Below are 14,604 nucleotides of genomic sequence, written 5' to 3'. Positions count from 1 at the left end.
GTGCATCATATGTGCTTTACGATATGTTTTTTGTGCATTTTTAGATGCAGTTTCTAGTACTGGATACTTTAAGAGCAGCTTTAACTCAGCTGCTCTATGCTAAGCCTGTAGCTGCATGGCAAAGACAACACCATAAAGCAGGATGACCCACCATCAGAATTGTTAAAATATTTTGTAAGCTCTATTTAGGCCTCTTTTCCATGGGTGGCTCAACTGCTCATTTTTCGGGCAGATAAATACACAGACTTTACACGTGTATCACAATTATTTAACTGGAGAAGACCAGCTATTAAAACATAACCTTTATTATGGTCTCTTAACTGTCTAAGGCCTAGTGCACACCAGAGCGGTTCTGCTGCGTTTTGCGATCTGCTTGCGGGTGCGGATCCGCTTGGGTAATGTATTTCAATGGGCTGGTGCACACCTGAGCGGGAGGTGTTTTGCAGAAACGCATACTCCCGGGCTGCTGCAGATTTTGGATTGCGGAGGCGTTTCTGCCTCCAATGTAAAGTATAGGAAAAACGCAAACCGCTCTGAAAAACGGCAGTTCAGAGCAGTTCTGCAGGCGTTTTTGTTACAGAAGCTGTTCAGTAACAGCTTTATTGTAACATTATTTGAAATCTACTACACCAAAAACGTTTCCCAAAACCGCAAAATGCTAGCTGAAACGCTACAGAAAAATAAGAAAAAGCGTTTCAAAATCTGCTAGCATTTTGCGGATCTGCTAGCGGTTTTTGGTGTGCACCAGGCCTAACTCTGATGTTAGTCATCATTTTAACATATAAGCAAAGATTTGGGAAACAGGTATATTATATTGATTCACATACATTTGTATTACCTCTGCTCTCGGTCGCCCCTCAATCACTTGCTGAAATATTATAAACATATCAAACCCTCCCCCTCAATCTGACATGTTTCACTCCCTCAAATGGGGGTCTTCTTCAGGGGAAAAGTGCTTAGTGCAAGGGTTTCAGTGTAAGGTGCAAATAATACATCAAAATAACATTTCAAATATAAATCAAGCAGCCTTTCGGCTCTATCAGCAGCCAACCGTTTGTGTTGGCTGGCGTCCTTTTTATACTGTTGGAGGGGAGGGCATACGTCGACCACCAGGGCCTGCCCTCCTTTCCCATTCTATTGGTCAGACCCCTCATTTCTATGGCTGTAGAGTTTTAACCTTTTTCCCACAACTTCTTAACAGATTTGGACAAGAGTTAACTGGAGGTCTCCAGTTATATTTTGACCACGTCTGGGGGGGGGGGGGGGGGGCTGGGACCTGTAGGTTCAGAGCCGAAAGGCTGCAGTTACATGCAGCCGAATGGCAGCGTTCGGTAACACCATGCATGTCAAGCTTGATGCGCGGTGGCAAAACCTAAAAACTTGCATCTGAGCAAGGTGATGCAACTACATGGGGTGCTGCCTGTCCACCGCCTGTGCAGCGCACTAGCAAGTGCCCACCCAGTGGACAGGAGCAGCTCAGACAGTGAATTCACCGCCTTCAGCTGCTCGGAGGAGAGCCCAGAGCTGCAATTGCAGCATTGGGATCGATTCATAAAGCATTAACGCATGCGGTAATGTAGAAAACAGCTGACTTTACCGAGCACTTAGAAAAATGTCAATTCATAAATGCAGTTACCGCATGTAAAGCTGAAATTCCCGAGCAGTGCGGTACATTACCGACTTGTGCTGTAATGACCTCAACACATGCCAGTAAATGTCAATTCATAAAGATTAGAGCAGGCAGTAATGGCACGAAGAATACCGCCTGCTTTGAAGTGGTGATAAGAGAGCAATAAGGGCTGGAACCCACAGGAGCGCTTTTGGCAGCGTTTTGGCAGCGTTGCGATACGCTAGCACTTTGCCAAAACGCTGGGCCAATGTTAATGGATGGGGCAACTTCCACAGGAGCGTTTGCGTTTCCCAGAAACGCAAACGCAGGACGTGCAGCATTTTGGGAGCGTTAGCGCTTCAATGTAAAGTATTGAAACGCTAGCGGAAACGCTCAGCAAAACCTAAACTGAGCGGTTTTGCTAGCGTTTTGTGGTTCAGCACACTGTAACAAAATGAAAAATAATTCACAGGACCAATCAGGATAAAAACGCAAAACGCTACGCAACCGCTAAGCAAAAAAATACAATGTTGCAAAACGCGACCGCAAACGCGCATGAATCCGCTTGCAAACCGCTCAGACAAAACTCTAGCGGTAGCGTTTCGCGTTTGCTGTTTTCAGTGGGTTCCAGGCCTAAGAGTTGGGACTGTGTGATGTTAATGGAGACTTCTCCCCCCAGGCAGCAGTAGTGAGAGGGAACAAACAAGGCTTCCCCCTGAATACCTTAGGCTGTGTGTTTAACCTCTTGGGTTCCTGCTTTTGAGAGGTCTATGCTCTGGAAGCGTGGCATATGTAAAGTTTCTTGAAGTTCTTCTAAGCTGTGTCAATTAAATAGATTGATAAGAAAGACTAATAGACAGATTCAGGGCAAGCAGAGGCAGTATAACAAACTGTATAGCAAAACATGCACATCTAATGTGAAGTTGGGATGCCTCTTTTATTGTAATGCTGTCTCTGCATGGAGAAATGTAACAACTCAGGCAGCTTCTCATGTTACCGCCGTTTAGTTTGGTAAATCCTCGCACTTCTATCGCAGCTGTAAAGATTTTTATGAATTAGCACACAAAAGTCTAAAATACAGAATGCAGTATTTTCCCAACAAGATTTTTTTAGCGCACAGCCTTTTATGAATTGACCCCATTGTGACCCTGGCTCATGTTCTCTCTAAAAACCACATCAATTTTCATATCACGCTCTTCCCTCCACTTGACAATAACTTTTTGCTACTTATCACACCAATTATCTATATATTTTTTTAGTGGAACATACTAGGCATTCTTTGGGTGGTACTTTTTGCTGAAAAAGTCATTATTTCTCAGTTTCTAGTCATTAACGTTTAAAAATAAAATGTGCTTGTGTAGATAAAACACACACACATTTTGTTTGCCCATTTGTCCCAATAATTACACATTTAAATTATGTTTCTAGTGTGATGTATGGTGACAATATTTTATTTGGAAAATAACAGTAATATACCCTCATGACATACATATATAAAAAGTCCCTAAGGTAACTTTATATGTATTTTTTTTTAATTCTCTCTCTTTATTTTTACATGTATTTTAAATTTGGTAACTTATGGGGAGGAGGGGGTAACAAAGGGTTAATAACAAATGGGTGATTTATTTTTTAATGTATTTAAGTGTGTTTTTGCTTTTTGTCTGCTAGATATCCCCACACTTTCTCCTGGGCACTGTTCACCGTACACAGGAAGCATTCACAGGAAGCGATAACGGACCGGCGGAATTGGCAACGTGCAGGTATGCGATCATGCGCAACCAAGGAAACCAACAGAGATGCATATCTACGCCCCCAAAGTTTTCAGGGGTATAGATATGCGTAGCAAAGATCTGGAACCAGTTAAAGTCGCCACAAACGAACAAGCAACATCCAAACAAAAAAGAAACGACAAGTCTTTCAAACAACATTGCCCCCACACAATATTCCAAACAACTATGCCATTTAAACATTGGCCTCGATTCATGAAAGTGTGTGCGGGTAATGAAATCCGTGCGGGAAAACTCCGCGCACGGTATTTCACACTTCTGGGTGGTCATTTATAAAATTATGTCAGTTGCGATAACAGAGAAGAGATCTCCCGCTCTAGGCTGGCGGAAGTCATGCGGAAACGTAGGAAGCTGCCGGAGTCCCTCCGTGCACTCCTCTCAGTGCTGCTGCTTGGGAGGTCTGTCCCATTCACTTGCACGTGTTCCGCATGGTTATCGCTACATCCCGAGGTAGCGGTAATCCCCGGCCGCATACCGCTTGCGGTAATTTTTATGAATGGGCATTTTGATACTTTTGTTAACATAATCACCGCACAAGGCGGTGATTTATCGCTCTGCTCATGAATGTCGGCTTTTCATGCGGAAAAAGCCTTTATGAATACACATTTTGCTAAGCTGTCGGTGAAGTCATCTGTTTTCAGCATTCCAGCATGCGGGAATGCTTTATGAATCGAGGCCATTGTGTGTGCAAGCAGACGTGACATTTCACATGACACGTGCGCATGCTGTGGAACAATGTCGTTTGAACAACATTGAACACACGTGGCCGTCTGCACGATAACTGCCCAACATTTGTCTGGGTTGATCCGCTTGTTGAATCAGGCAAAATGCCCATTATCTGTTGCTCATCTTTGTTGTTTAGCTTAAATTTTCACGACTGTCATACGCAGAGCCGGGACAAGGTCCTCCAGCATTCAAGGCTGAGACACCAAAGTGCACAAAGTCACTGCCATGTATCCCGTTTTCTTATTTTTCTCTGCTTCAAAAACAATAGGTGAACGATAGCTAAGTGAGTTGTGTGCCCCCTCCTACACTGCGCCTTGAGGCTGGAGCCTCTCTCGCCTCGGCCCTGCTCATATGATATAGTGAAATCTGTTACTTGGTTCCCACAACTTTTTTTTTATAGCAGGCGTACATAGTTTTGCACCACCTCCCAGTATCCAAACGCCTAATGTAAAGCAACCACTTTACTATCTTGCACCACTTACTTTGAATCAGATATTAAAGGAAATGTGTTTGAAATCAGGGCCGGATTTGTACTCTTTATCGCCCAAGGCCACTGTCAGCTGCCACCCCCCCCTCAGTATAGCGAGATGACCCCTCCCCTCCAGTATAGGTAGCCAGATGAGCCCTCTCCCCATCCCTAGTATAGCTAGCCTGATGCCCCCCCCCCCCCCCCTTTCCCTCCAGTATAGGTAGCTAGATGACTCCCTCAACCCCTCCCCCCCCCCTTTCAGTATAGGTAGCCAGCTCGCCTCCACACTAGCCATCAGTGTCACTCATTTCTCCACTTATCTCCAGTGCAGAAGCTTCCTCTTCCTTTCCTATGCTACGTACACACATGCGCCAACAATCGTTCGTTGTCAACGACGAACGAACTTTTAATTGATGAAAGAACGACCTAAGTAAAGTTAGTTTTAAAAAGTGTGTAACGATCAGGTCGTTAGAACGAACGTTACATCACGTAAAAGCAACAATTGCGCCTGCGCATAAAAATGAAAAGTTCCATGGAGAAATAGTGAAATGCGCATGTCAAGTCTAGTACGAACGACCGTTTCCAACGATGTACTACTTTTGCAAACGATCGTCGTTGGAAAAAATCCGCCAAGCTAGATCGTTCGTTTTTAACGATCGAGCTCGTCCGTCGTTAGACTTAATAGTCGTTGGCTGCTTTTTTTTAAACGATCGTCGTTTGAAACAATCGGGGAACGATCGTTTCAAACGACTATAGTCGCATGTGTGTACGCACCTTTATACCTCCACTACTGCATGCCACTCTCCATGTGCTATCAAGTACAGATTACTGCCTCTCCCAATCGTTCAATATTCAACCAATAATTTGATTAAAATGAATTGCTTGAATACCTAATTTTTTGTTTTTTGCATGATGTGTGTTTTCAAACCAGTTGTCTAATCAATTGAAAAAAAAGTATTTACCTTTATTACTCTTCCCTCTACCAGAAGATAAAAGCTGGAGTTGGGCTTGAACGATTTGTAATATGTAATGCAATAAATGCCATGTGCGCTCTACTAGTTCCTGTGCAGCAGAAGGAATGTGCAGAGTGGAAGTGAACAGACTCAGTCATCATCATTATGCAGCCCGTAATGTTGCTGAAGTGTTTATTCAGCATCAGCACTCGTGTCTCACTCTCCTCATCGAGCGGATTTTACGTCACCCGATTCCTTGTGCTGACGGAACCTTGAAGCAACTACAGTTTCCGCACGAGATCTATTCCTGCACACTCAAGGCGTCCGTTGCCATAGTAATAGAATCTTCGTGGGTAACGGCCAATTGCTGAGCTGGAGATCGCCGGCGACTGCTGTGCTGCAGCTTGTGTACACTGCACTGCACGTACCGACTGAGCCATGTCCAGGTGAGACGGGGAGGTAGTAGAGCTGGGATATTCCACTCTGTGTGCAACCCCAATTATACTAGTCCTACCACTCTAACCTGCATGTGTGCACACATTATACTAGTCCTACCACTCTAACCTGCATGTGTGCACACATTATACTAGTCCTACCACTCTAATTCTGCATGTGTGCACACATTATAGTTCTACCACTGCAAAACCTGCATGTGTGCACACATTATGCTAGACCTACGACTCCAAAACCTGCATGTGTGCACCCATTATACTAGTCCTACGACTCCAAAACCTGCATGTGTGCACACATTATACTAGTCCTACGACTCCAAAACCTGCATATGTGCACACATTATGCTAGTCCTACGACTCCAAAAACTGCATGTGTGCACCCATTATACTAGTCCTACGACTCCAAAACCTGCATGTGTGCACACATTATACTAGTCCTACGACTCCAAAACCTGCATATGTGCACACATTATGCTAGTCCTACGACTCCAAAACCTGCATGTGTGCACCCATTATACTAGTCCTACGACTCCAAAACCTGCATGTGTGCACACATTATACTAGTCCCACGACTCCAAAACCTGCATGTGTGCACCCATTATACTAGTCCTACCACTCCAAAGCCTGCATGTGTGCACCCATTATACTAGTCCTACGACTTCAAAACCTGCATGTCTGCACCCATTATACTAGTCCTACCACTCCAAAACCTGCATGTGTGCACACATAATACTAGTCCTACGACTCCAAAGCCTGCATGTGTGCACACATTATACTAGTCCTACAACTCCAAAACCTGCATGTGTGCACCCATTATACTAGCCCTACGACTCCAAAACCTGCATGTGTGCACACATTATACTAGTCCTACCAATTTAAACCTGCATGAGTGTGCCCACTTTGCGCATGTCCTACCATTCTAAACCTGCATGTCTGCACTCATATACCAGTCCTGCCAATCTGTACCTTTATTTGTGCCCATTAAACTAGTCCTGTGCTACTACCACTTTACCAGTCCCTCCACTTTGCTTTAATGTATACTGTTGCAACCGACAATTGCAGCTCTCTGCTCTGCGACCTCCCCACGCTAAACATTTAGCCCCGCTACAGTCCATCATGAACACTGCTGCATGACTCATCCACCTCTCCTGCTTCTCCAGCCCAACCCCCCTCGGTCAGTCCCTTCACTGGCTGCAAGTTACACAAAGGATACAATTTTTAAAATCCTAAATCTTGCCCACAAAGCTCTCTGTAACCTAGCTCCTTCTTATCTAAATAAACTTATTTCCAGATACCATCCTACACGCAATCTCCGCTCTACTAACAATATTCTCCTGTCTTCCTCTCTGGTCAACTCTTCTCATGCCTGCTTACAAGATCCCGCCACTGTAGTACAAAGCTAGCTGTACAAAGCTAGTTCAATTTAATTTGAAATGTATTCTGTTCAAAGCTGAACAGAATCAAGTATTGCAAGGTAGTGAAATAGTCGTTACCTCCCAATCAATTTTCTATCAGGGAGTAATCGTTTATTGGCTCATCTGGCAAATAAACGATTACTCCCTGATAGAAAATTGCAGTAGTGTATGGCCACCTTAACCTATTTTGGTTCCTGGACGTAGAAACTACGTCCAGGAACCATGCGCGCTACCGCGCGCTCCCGCGGCCGATCGCGCGTGCATGCGCACTCCCAGCCGCGGATTCGGTAGCCACGGAATCAATGTATCGGGCTATCGTGCCCGATCACTGATTCCTCTCCACCGCTGAAAAAGCGACAGCTTCTCTCGGAAGCCGTGCTTTTTCTGGCCGTTGCCTCCCCTCTGCGTCACTCTAAGCATGTGTTACGCTTAGAGTGACGTCATGTAAACAAACTCATGGCCGCCATCTTGTGGCCAAAAAGTAAAACTACAACTAAAAGTAAAAAAATTTTAAAACAACACACAATTACATTATAAAACTATAGTTTACATCCCACCCTCCCAACAATACCCAAATAAAATGTTTAATATAAAAAAAAACATGTAAATATTTACCTAAGGGTCTAAACTTTTTAAATATCAATGTAAAGATGAAATATTTCTATAATTTTTTTATTTTAAAATTGTAAATAGTGATAGATGCAAAACGGAAAAAATGCACCTTTATTTCCAAATAAAATATTGTCGCCATACATTGTGATAGGGACATAATTTTAACGGTGTAATAACCGGGACATATGGGCAAATACAATACGTGAGTTTTAATTATGGAGTCATGTATTATTTTAAAACTATAATGGCTGAAAACTGAGAAATAATGTTTTTTTCAGTTTTTTTCTTATTCTTCCTGTTAAAATGCATTTACAGTAAAGTGGCTCTTAGCAAAATGTACCCCCCAAAGAAAGCCTAATTGGTTGCGGAAAAAACAAGATATAGATCAGTTCATTGTGATAAGTAGTGATAAAGTTATAGGCTAATGAATGGGAGGTGAACATTTCTCAAGTGAAAACGACGGAACACGAATGGGTTAAGAAGTTTGGTTACAAAACAAAGACATTCCTCGCATAGGGGTGGTCAATACAATGTGTAATTAAGGAGCCAAAGAACATTTTTAGGGGCAACTACCATTGACCAAAAACTAGAAGAACCTCAATAATTATGCTTCAATTTCAAAATGAGGATGCGTTGGCTAACTGACTTGTAATATGTGGTAGTGGGGCTGCAAATATTGAACCTATATAAGTTAAAGGTAACGTGAGCTCACCATTTCCTTTTTGCCACAATTCCTTCCAGTTCTGACAAGATTTTGTCACTGAAATATATCAGTTGCTTTCAGTTATAACTGAAAGGACAACTGATGAGCAAGGTAATGTCCATGTTTCCTTATAGCTCCAGGGGGCGAAACTACAGTTTAATAGTGTGCTGACCAGGAAGCTGTTATGGGGTAATGGCCATTTTCAAAATGGAGGATGGAGAATTCCGTTGATCACAGTGGACAAACAGGACGCAGGAGAGGATAAAGAGATTTATGGGAGTCTACATGGGAGGTAAGTATGACGTGTATATGTTTATTTTGACTTTATTTCCAGTGCAAGTTGGCTTGAAAAAAAATAAAATAAAATTAACCTCCTGGGCATTACGCACGCCGGAGGGTTTGCAGCCGACAGTCCCCCATCATAAATTTAAGTGATCAGATAGCTGTAATATCTTCAGCTAGCACTAGGCTAGCTAGTAGTGGTGTCATAGACAAAATAAAACAATACAATATGCTTCATCCCTAATATATCAAAATATTTCAATTCCAACAAACAACAAAGATGGGTTTTTTTAGAACCAAAGTTCTCTTTGATACTTTATTCTTTCTTTACAATCTCTGCAAATCGTGGACAGGGTATGTAGATACAAAAGCCGAACCGTCACTTTCATATAAAAGACAGCCTGACACGTGTTTCGCGGTCAACAACCGCTTCCTCAGAGGCACATCGTTTACAAAACATCTGTTAAAAATATATAAACCAAAGTACATACCATTAAAGATCCATGCGCAAATCAGGATAAACAATGGCATTCCAAAAGGAAATGCCACTGAGGAGTAGACTACATGGAAGGTAAGTATGACTTGTGTATGCTTATTTTGACTTTTAATTTTCAGTACAGGTTTTCTTGAAGATATTACAGCTATCCGATCACTTAAATATATAATGGGGGACTCCTGGGGACAGCCGGCAGTATGCCCGATACTGTGTCGGCATACCGCTAAGGAGGTTAAAAAATATTGAGTTCCTGATGATTTTGAGCGTCCCAATTCCAAACTGCAAACAATTTACATTAAATGTATGGATGTAAGTCCAGAATTATTTGGATATCATTGACCATCTCTAGGTCACTCGGACAAAGTTGCCAGTATGTGAGGCCCCCTGAAGTTTGGATTAGGAAACACTACTCTGCAGATTGTAAAAAATGTGTAACCCGATTTATCCCTGTGTTCAGCCCCGGCTGAAAGGAATCCACTAGACACTGACTTAAAGCGGAATATAACCCTGCATTTCAACTTTGCTCTAAAATATTATTTACAGCATATTATATGCAAAAAGCATTTTTTTTTACTAGACCAGCATTGGAAGGGTTAAACACAGACGTTTCAAATTCCGTGGAGAGATATGCAGAAGTTCAGATTGTTACATTCTATGTATCTATTGATAAACAGTTACACACTCTTTGGCAGTCCTCCAAGCTCCTTCTCAGTCAGAGAGATGAGTCATTCAACACTTCGATACATTTCTGTAAACAAAATGTATCTCTTTTCAGCTTCGGATGCGTCTGCAGAAATCTAAAGGAACTTTAAAGCCCTGTGTAACCCTTCCAATGCTGGTCTAGTACAAAAAAAAAATGCTGGTTGCATAGAATATACTGTAAATAATGTTTTAGAGCAAAGTTGAAATGCAGGGTTATATTCCGCTTTAAATGCGAATGTCAAGAATGTATTTGTGACCTAACAATGGTCAACTGGTAACTTCCTGAACCAGTATTAACCACCCTGGCGTTCTATTAAGATCGCCAGGGCGGCTGCATGAGGGTTTTTTTTAAATAAAAAAAAAACTATTTCATGCAGCCAACTGAAAGTTGGCTGCATGAAAGCCCACTAGATGGCGCTCCGGAGGCGTTCTTCTGATCGCCTCCGGCGGCCAAAAGTAACACAGAAGGCCGCAATGAGCAGCCTTCCGTGTTTTGCTTACTTCGTCGCCATGGCGACGAGCGGAGTGACGTCATGGACGTCAGCCGACGTCCTGACGTCAGCCGCCTCCGATCCAGCCCTTAGCGCTGGCCGGAACTATTTGTTCCGGCTGCGCAGGGCTCAAGCGGCTGGGGGGACCCTCTTTCGCCGCTGCTCGCGGCGGATCGCCGCAGAGCGGCGGCGATCGGGCAGCACACGCGGCTGGCAAAGTGCCGGCTGCGTGTGCTGCTCTTTATTTCATCAAAATCGGCCCAGCAGGGCCTGAGCGGCACCCTCTGGCGGTAATGGACGAGCTGAGCTCGTCCATACCGCTAAGGTGGTTAACTCTCAACACAAATATATATCCTTATCACATAACATATCAGTACAATATTTTCCTCTTCATAGCCGGTGCACCGGTAAAAGCTGCGGAATAAAAGTCAGGTTACTTATAACACTTCTCACCTACAATTGAGCTACAACACATCTTCTTCCTTTCTCTTACAATCTCCAACCACTACTTAATACAACAACCATCATCACAGTACCACAGGTTGATATATAGGGATTTAGGTAGAACAGGTCTACTGAGCAATTAAAGTTCAGTCTCAGTCCCTTGTTACCAAGTCCAAGCTATATTGCTCAGCAAAACCTTAGGGTGTTAGAATTTCCCTTTGTTATGGTACTGACACAGCTTTCACTTTTCTTTGGTTAGTTTAAGGCAATGGAATAATTTCCACTCTTTAGCTCAGAGGATTTCTCAAAAAAATAATGAAATAAACAGATAAGTGATCAAATAAACAAAAAACAAATAAAAAACAAAAAAACGAAGAAACAAATGTACCCAGGTATAGCACCACTATCTTTCTGTATCAAGATCGCTCTCTCTGTTTTCTGTCTAGATTTCACACTAAATGAAGCTCCAACTTATGCAATTGCAACACTTGAATCTCCAACTCTGTTTGACTCTTTTTCTATCAGATGCTATTTTCCTTTTTACTGTAGTTTCTTTAGTGTCACTGCATGCAGGGTGACTCCAACACAAATCTTCTCCTTTTCTGGTGGTAGGTTAACAGAACTGGTATGCTCAGCTGACAGGTTATCTTTATCTCAGATGCTCTCTCTTTCTCTCTCCTCCACAGGCTTTTCACTTAGGTATAACAGTTATCACTTATGCTTCACTTGAAGATCAGGCTGTTTGTATATAAACTGAGGAGCTGATACAGGCTGACAGGCAGAATGTCTCTGGATCACAGTCACTACAAGCGGCTGAGCTATACATCAAATGAGGGCTTTGACAGAGGCCATTTACTCTCTGGTGACAAAGTTCAATCTCTCTCTTGCTGTAACTTGGGCACAGTCTCTGTTTCTTAGGCGATACAGTGCTATATTGCAGAAATGAACTGTTTATCATCACAAGGTTACTGTTTCTTTAAGACTTTATCAGACAGGCAGATCTTAATCACACCACCTTTATCAGAGGATGCCATTCAGTATGCTGGGGTTAACTGTCACTTCTCTCAGACAACCACCACTGAATTCTGGCTATCTTCACCTTATTGCGGGCTACTTCTCTGATAACAATCTGTGGCTTAATACAGGTGCAATGCTTATACTCATCTGGCTCAACAGTGGGTCTCTCTCTTTCTCTGCACTCGCTTGGATCTGGCCTGCTGTCTCTTTAACTGTCTCCGGTTGCTACCTGGGCTCTGTCACCTCTGACTATGCTCTCTCTTGTTTCCGGTTAGCTGCCGCCGGGCCCCCTCTCAGACTTATGGGGTGGCTGCTACGGCTGCTCCTCTGCAGGCCTCTGTTCCCCTCGCTCGCCGCCGTCTGACTGAACTGCGCTGTGAGGAGAACTGGTTATAACCAGTCTCCTCAGCCTATGGCTCACGCCACTGTCACTACTGCGCCTGCGCCACCTCTCGTGCTGCACTCTCGTGCTGATTCTAGAGGTTTCCCCGCTCTGTGTACCTGGTCACCTAGCAACCGCAAGTGCATATGACCAAACGCTCGCTTTAGACCTCTAGTTCCACAAATTTTGCTTCTCAGGGGAATATTACATCATACCTGTTAATACATTACAACATCACACTTGTTCCGAAAAATTTAAATTTGAGACATTTCCAGCCAAGTTTGTTTTCAAAGGAGGAAAAAAAATCTTTCCTGGCTCCATATATGGCAATCGGTTCCCATCCTGGATCTGACAAGTTTAATACCAATACTCTGTTTATCCACAGAGAGCAATTCCTCCTCACTTCTCATTCATCTGTCATTTTCATTCCAGAAAACGTATCAACATGTTTACAATAGGAACACACACACACACACACACACACACACACACACACACACACACACACACACACACACACACACACACACACACACACACACACACACACACACACACACACACACATATATACACACACGTACACACACACACACACACACACACGTATAAACAAATATACATATACTGTGCACATGTATGTCCAAAACACCAATTCCTATTTATGCAACAGAAATATTTGTAAAAATGTGACCTTATCTATTCTTTTCCTGTTATTAGGACTGGTCTGTGCACTGAAGTACGTGGGGGCAAGGTAAGGCATCAGTTTGGTGGTTTCTAGAGAAAAGAGGACACACAAACTGACTTATCAAAACCAATGAGGCAAGGGTCGCACTTGGGGGTGTGGTTTTCCCACATGCAGAATTGCTTCAGATGTGAAGGCCCATGTTAAAGTGTACCTGAGATTGGGCATATAAAAAAAATTATCCTCTAGCCCCCTTCAGGATGATTGCTCCCTCACCGCCCTCCTGCACCACCTGGATCCTCCACTATTTGGCCCGAAAAGTCCTTCAGTCGGAGCATGCACAGTCTGGCAGCATGCTCTCTCCCATTGCACTCCCGTTGGTGGGAGTGTTCTGCACCTGCACATTATTACTGCTCAGGCATAGAATGCTCCTGGTGAAGGGAGCACAATGGGGGTGCGTGCATGGCAGAGACGTGCATGCGCAGGATGTCCCAGACTGAAGGACATTACAGGCTGGAGAGCGCAGGATCCAGGCCGTGCAGGAGGGTAGCGAGAGAGCGATCAGACTGAAGGGAGCTGGAGGAAGCCCCAAGTATGTATAATTTTTTATATTCCCATCTCAGGTTTCCTTTAATCCTTTAATCTTTAATGATCTGGGTCACATTAATGCAGTTCCAGCATGCAGGAGAAAAATGTTGCTGCGTACATTACTTTTTCGCACACCACATGCAATTCCCATTGCTGACGCCTGTGGAAAACGCACGTTAAAAAAGAAAAATCATTTGTGGAAAACAATGGCTGTTTTTTACAGACACAAGTGTGGTCCCTCCCTGAAAGGAGAATTGGAGGAAATGGGGTTTATTGTCTCAAACTAAATGGTGTAACTATAGTAACCATGTGGGGTTACTACACAAATTTAATTAAAAAGATGAAATAAATATGTATAATAAATAAATAAACAATCCAGGGGGCGATCTGACCACACCAACAGAAAGCTCCATTGGTGGGGAGAAAAGGGGGTGGGGAATAATCAGTTGTTCCTGATTAACTTAATTTCAATATTTCTTGTCTGACCATAGTTATAATATGTAACATAGATAAGGTGAAAACATAGGAAAACAGGTGAAAAAGCTTTGTGAATTATGCCCAATATTGTCAGATCTGACAGGATTATATGCATGCTTGTTTCCGGTGGGATTCAGACACTTCTGCAGGGAAATAATGCAGCAAGGCTGCCAGGCAACTGGTATTGTTTGAAGGCAGCCTCCATATTTTTCTCACTTCAGTTGTCCTTTAACGTAATTTTTAGAACTCTGCAATTAAAAAGAGTATTTTGTTGCTGGTGGCTTTAAAAGGCATTTTATTGATAAGCTGTAAAA

The 14,604-nt window shown here is 43.1% G+C and overlaps 1 protein-coding gene and 1 long non-coding RNA gene across 4 annotated transcripts in view; one reads left to right on the top strand and one right to left on the bottom strand.

Moving 5' to 3' along the window:
* Positions 1-5,765, bottom strand: part of LOC137524971 (uncharacterized) — a 112,127-nt gene extending 106,362 nt beyond the window's left edge. The window contains exon 1 of the long non-coding RNA XR_011022824.1: positions 5,554-5,765. This is a non-coding gene — a long non-coding RNA (uncharacterized lncRNA). The remainder of the gene's footprint in view (positions 1-5,553) is intronic.
* A 112-nt stretch (positions 5,766-5,877) lies between these two features.
* The window catches only part of ERICH2 (glutamate rich 2), a 52,878-nt gene continuing 44,151 nt past the window's right edge, over positions 5,878-14,604 (top strand). For 2 of the 3 annotated variants that reach the window (XM_068247048.1, XM_068247047.1), the window contains exons 1-2: positions 5,878-5,990; positions 13,261-13,294. In XM_068247048.1, the coding sequence (XP_068103149.1) occupies positions 5,983-5,990; positions 13,261-13,294 (42 nt within the window). In that variant the 5' untranslated portion in view covers positions 5,878-5,982. The remainder of the gene's footprint in view (positions 5,991-13,260; positions 13,295-14,604) is intronic. The other variant, XM_068247046.1, reaches the window with a different exon arrangement.

This window comes from Hyperolius riggenbachi, chromosome 7 (genome assembly GCF_040937935.1).
Source record: "Hyperolius riggenbachi isolate aHypRig1 chromosome 7, aHypRig1.pri, whole genome shotgun sequence".
Lineage (NCBI taxonomy): Eukaryota > Metazoa > Chordata > Amphibia > Anura > Hyperoliidae > Hyperolius > Hyperolius riggenbachi.
The sequence above is the reverse complement of the archived record's forward strand: the minus strand, read 5'-3'. Positions and strand labels throughout refer to the sequence as shown.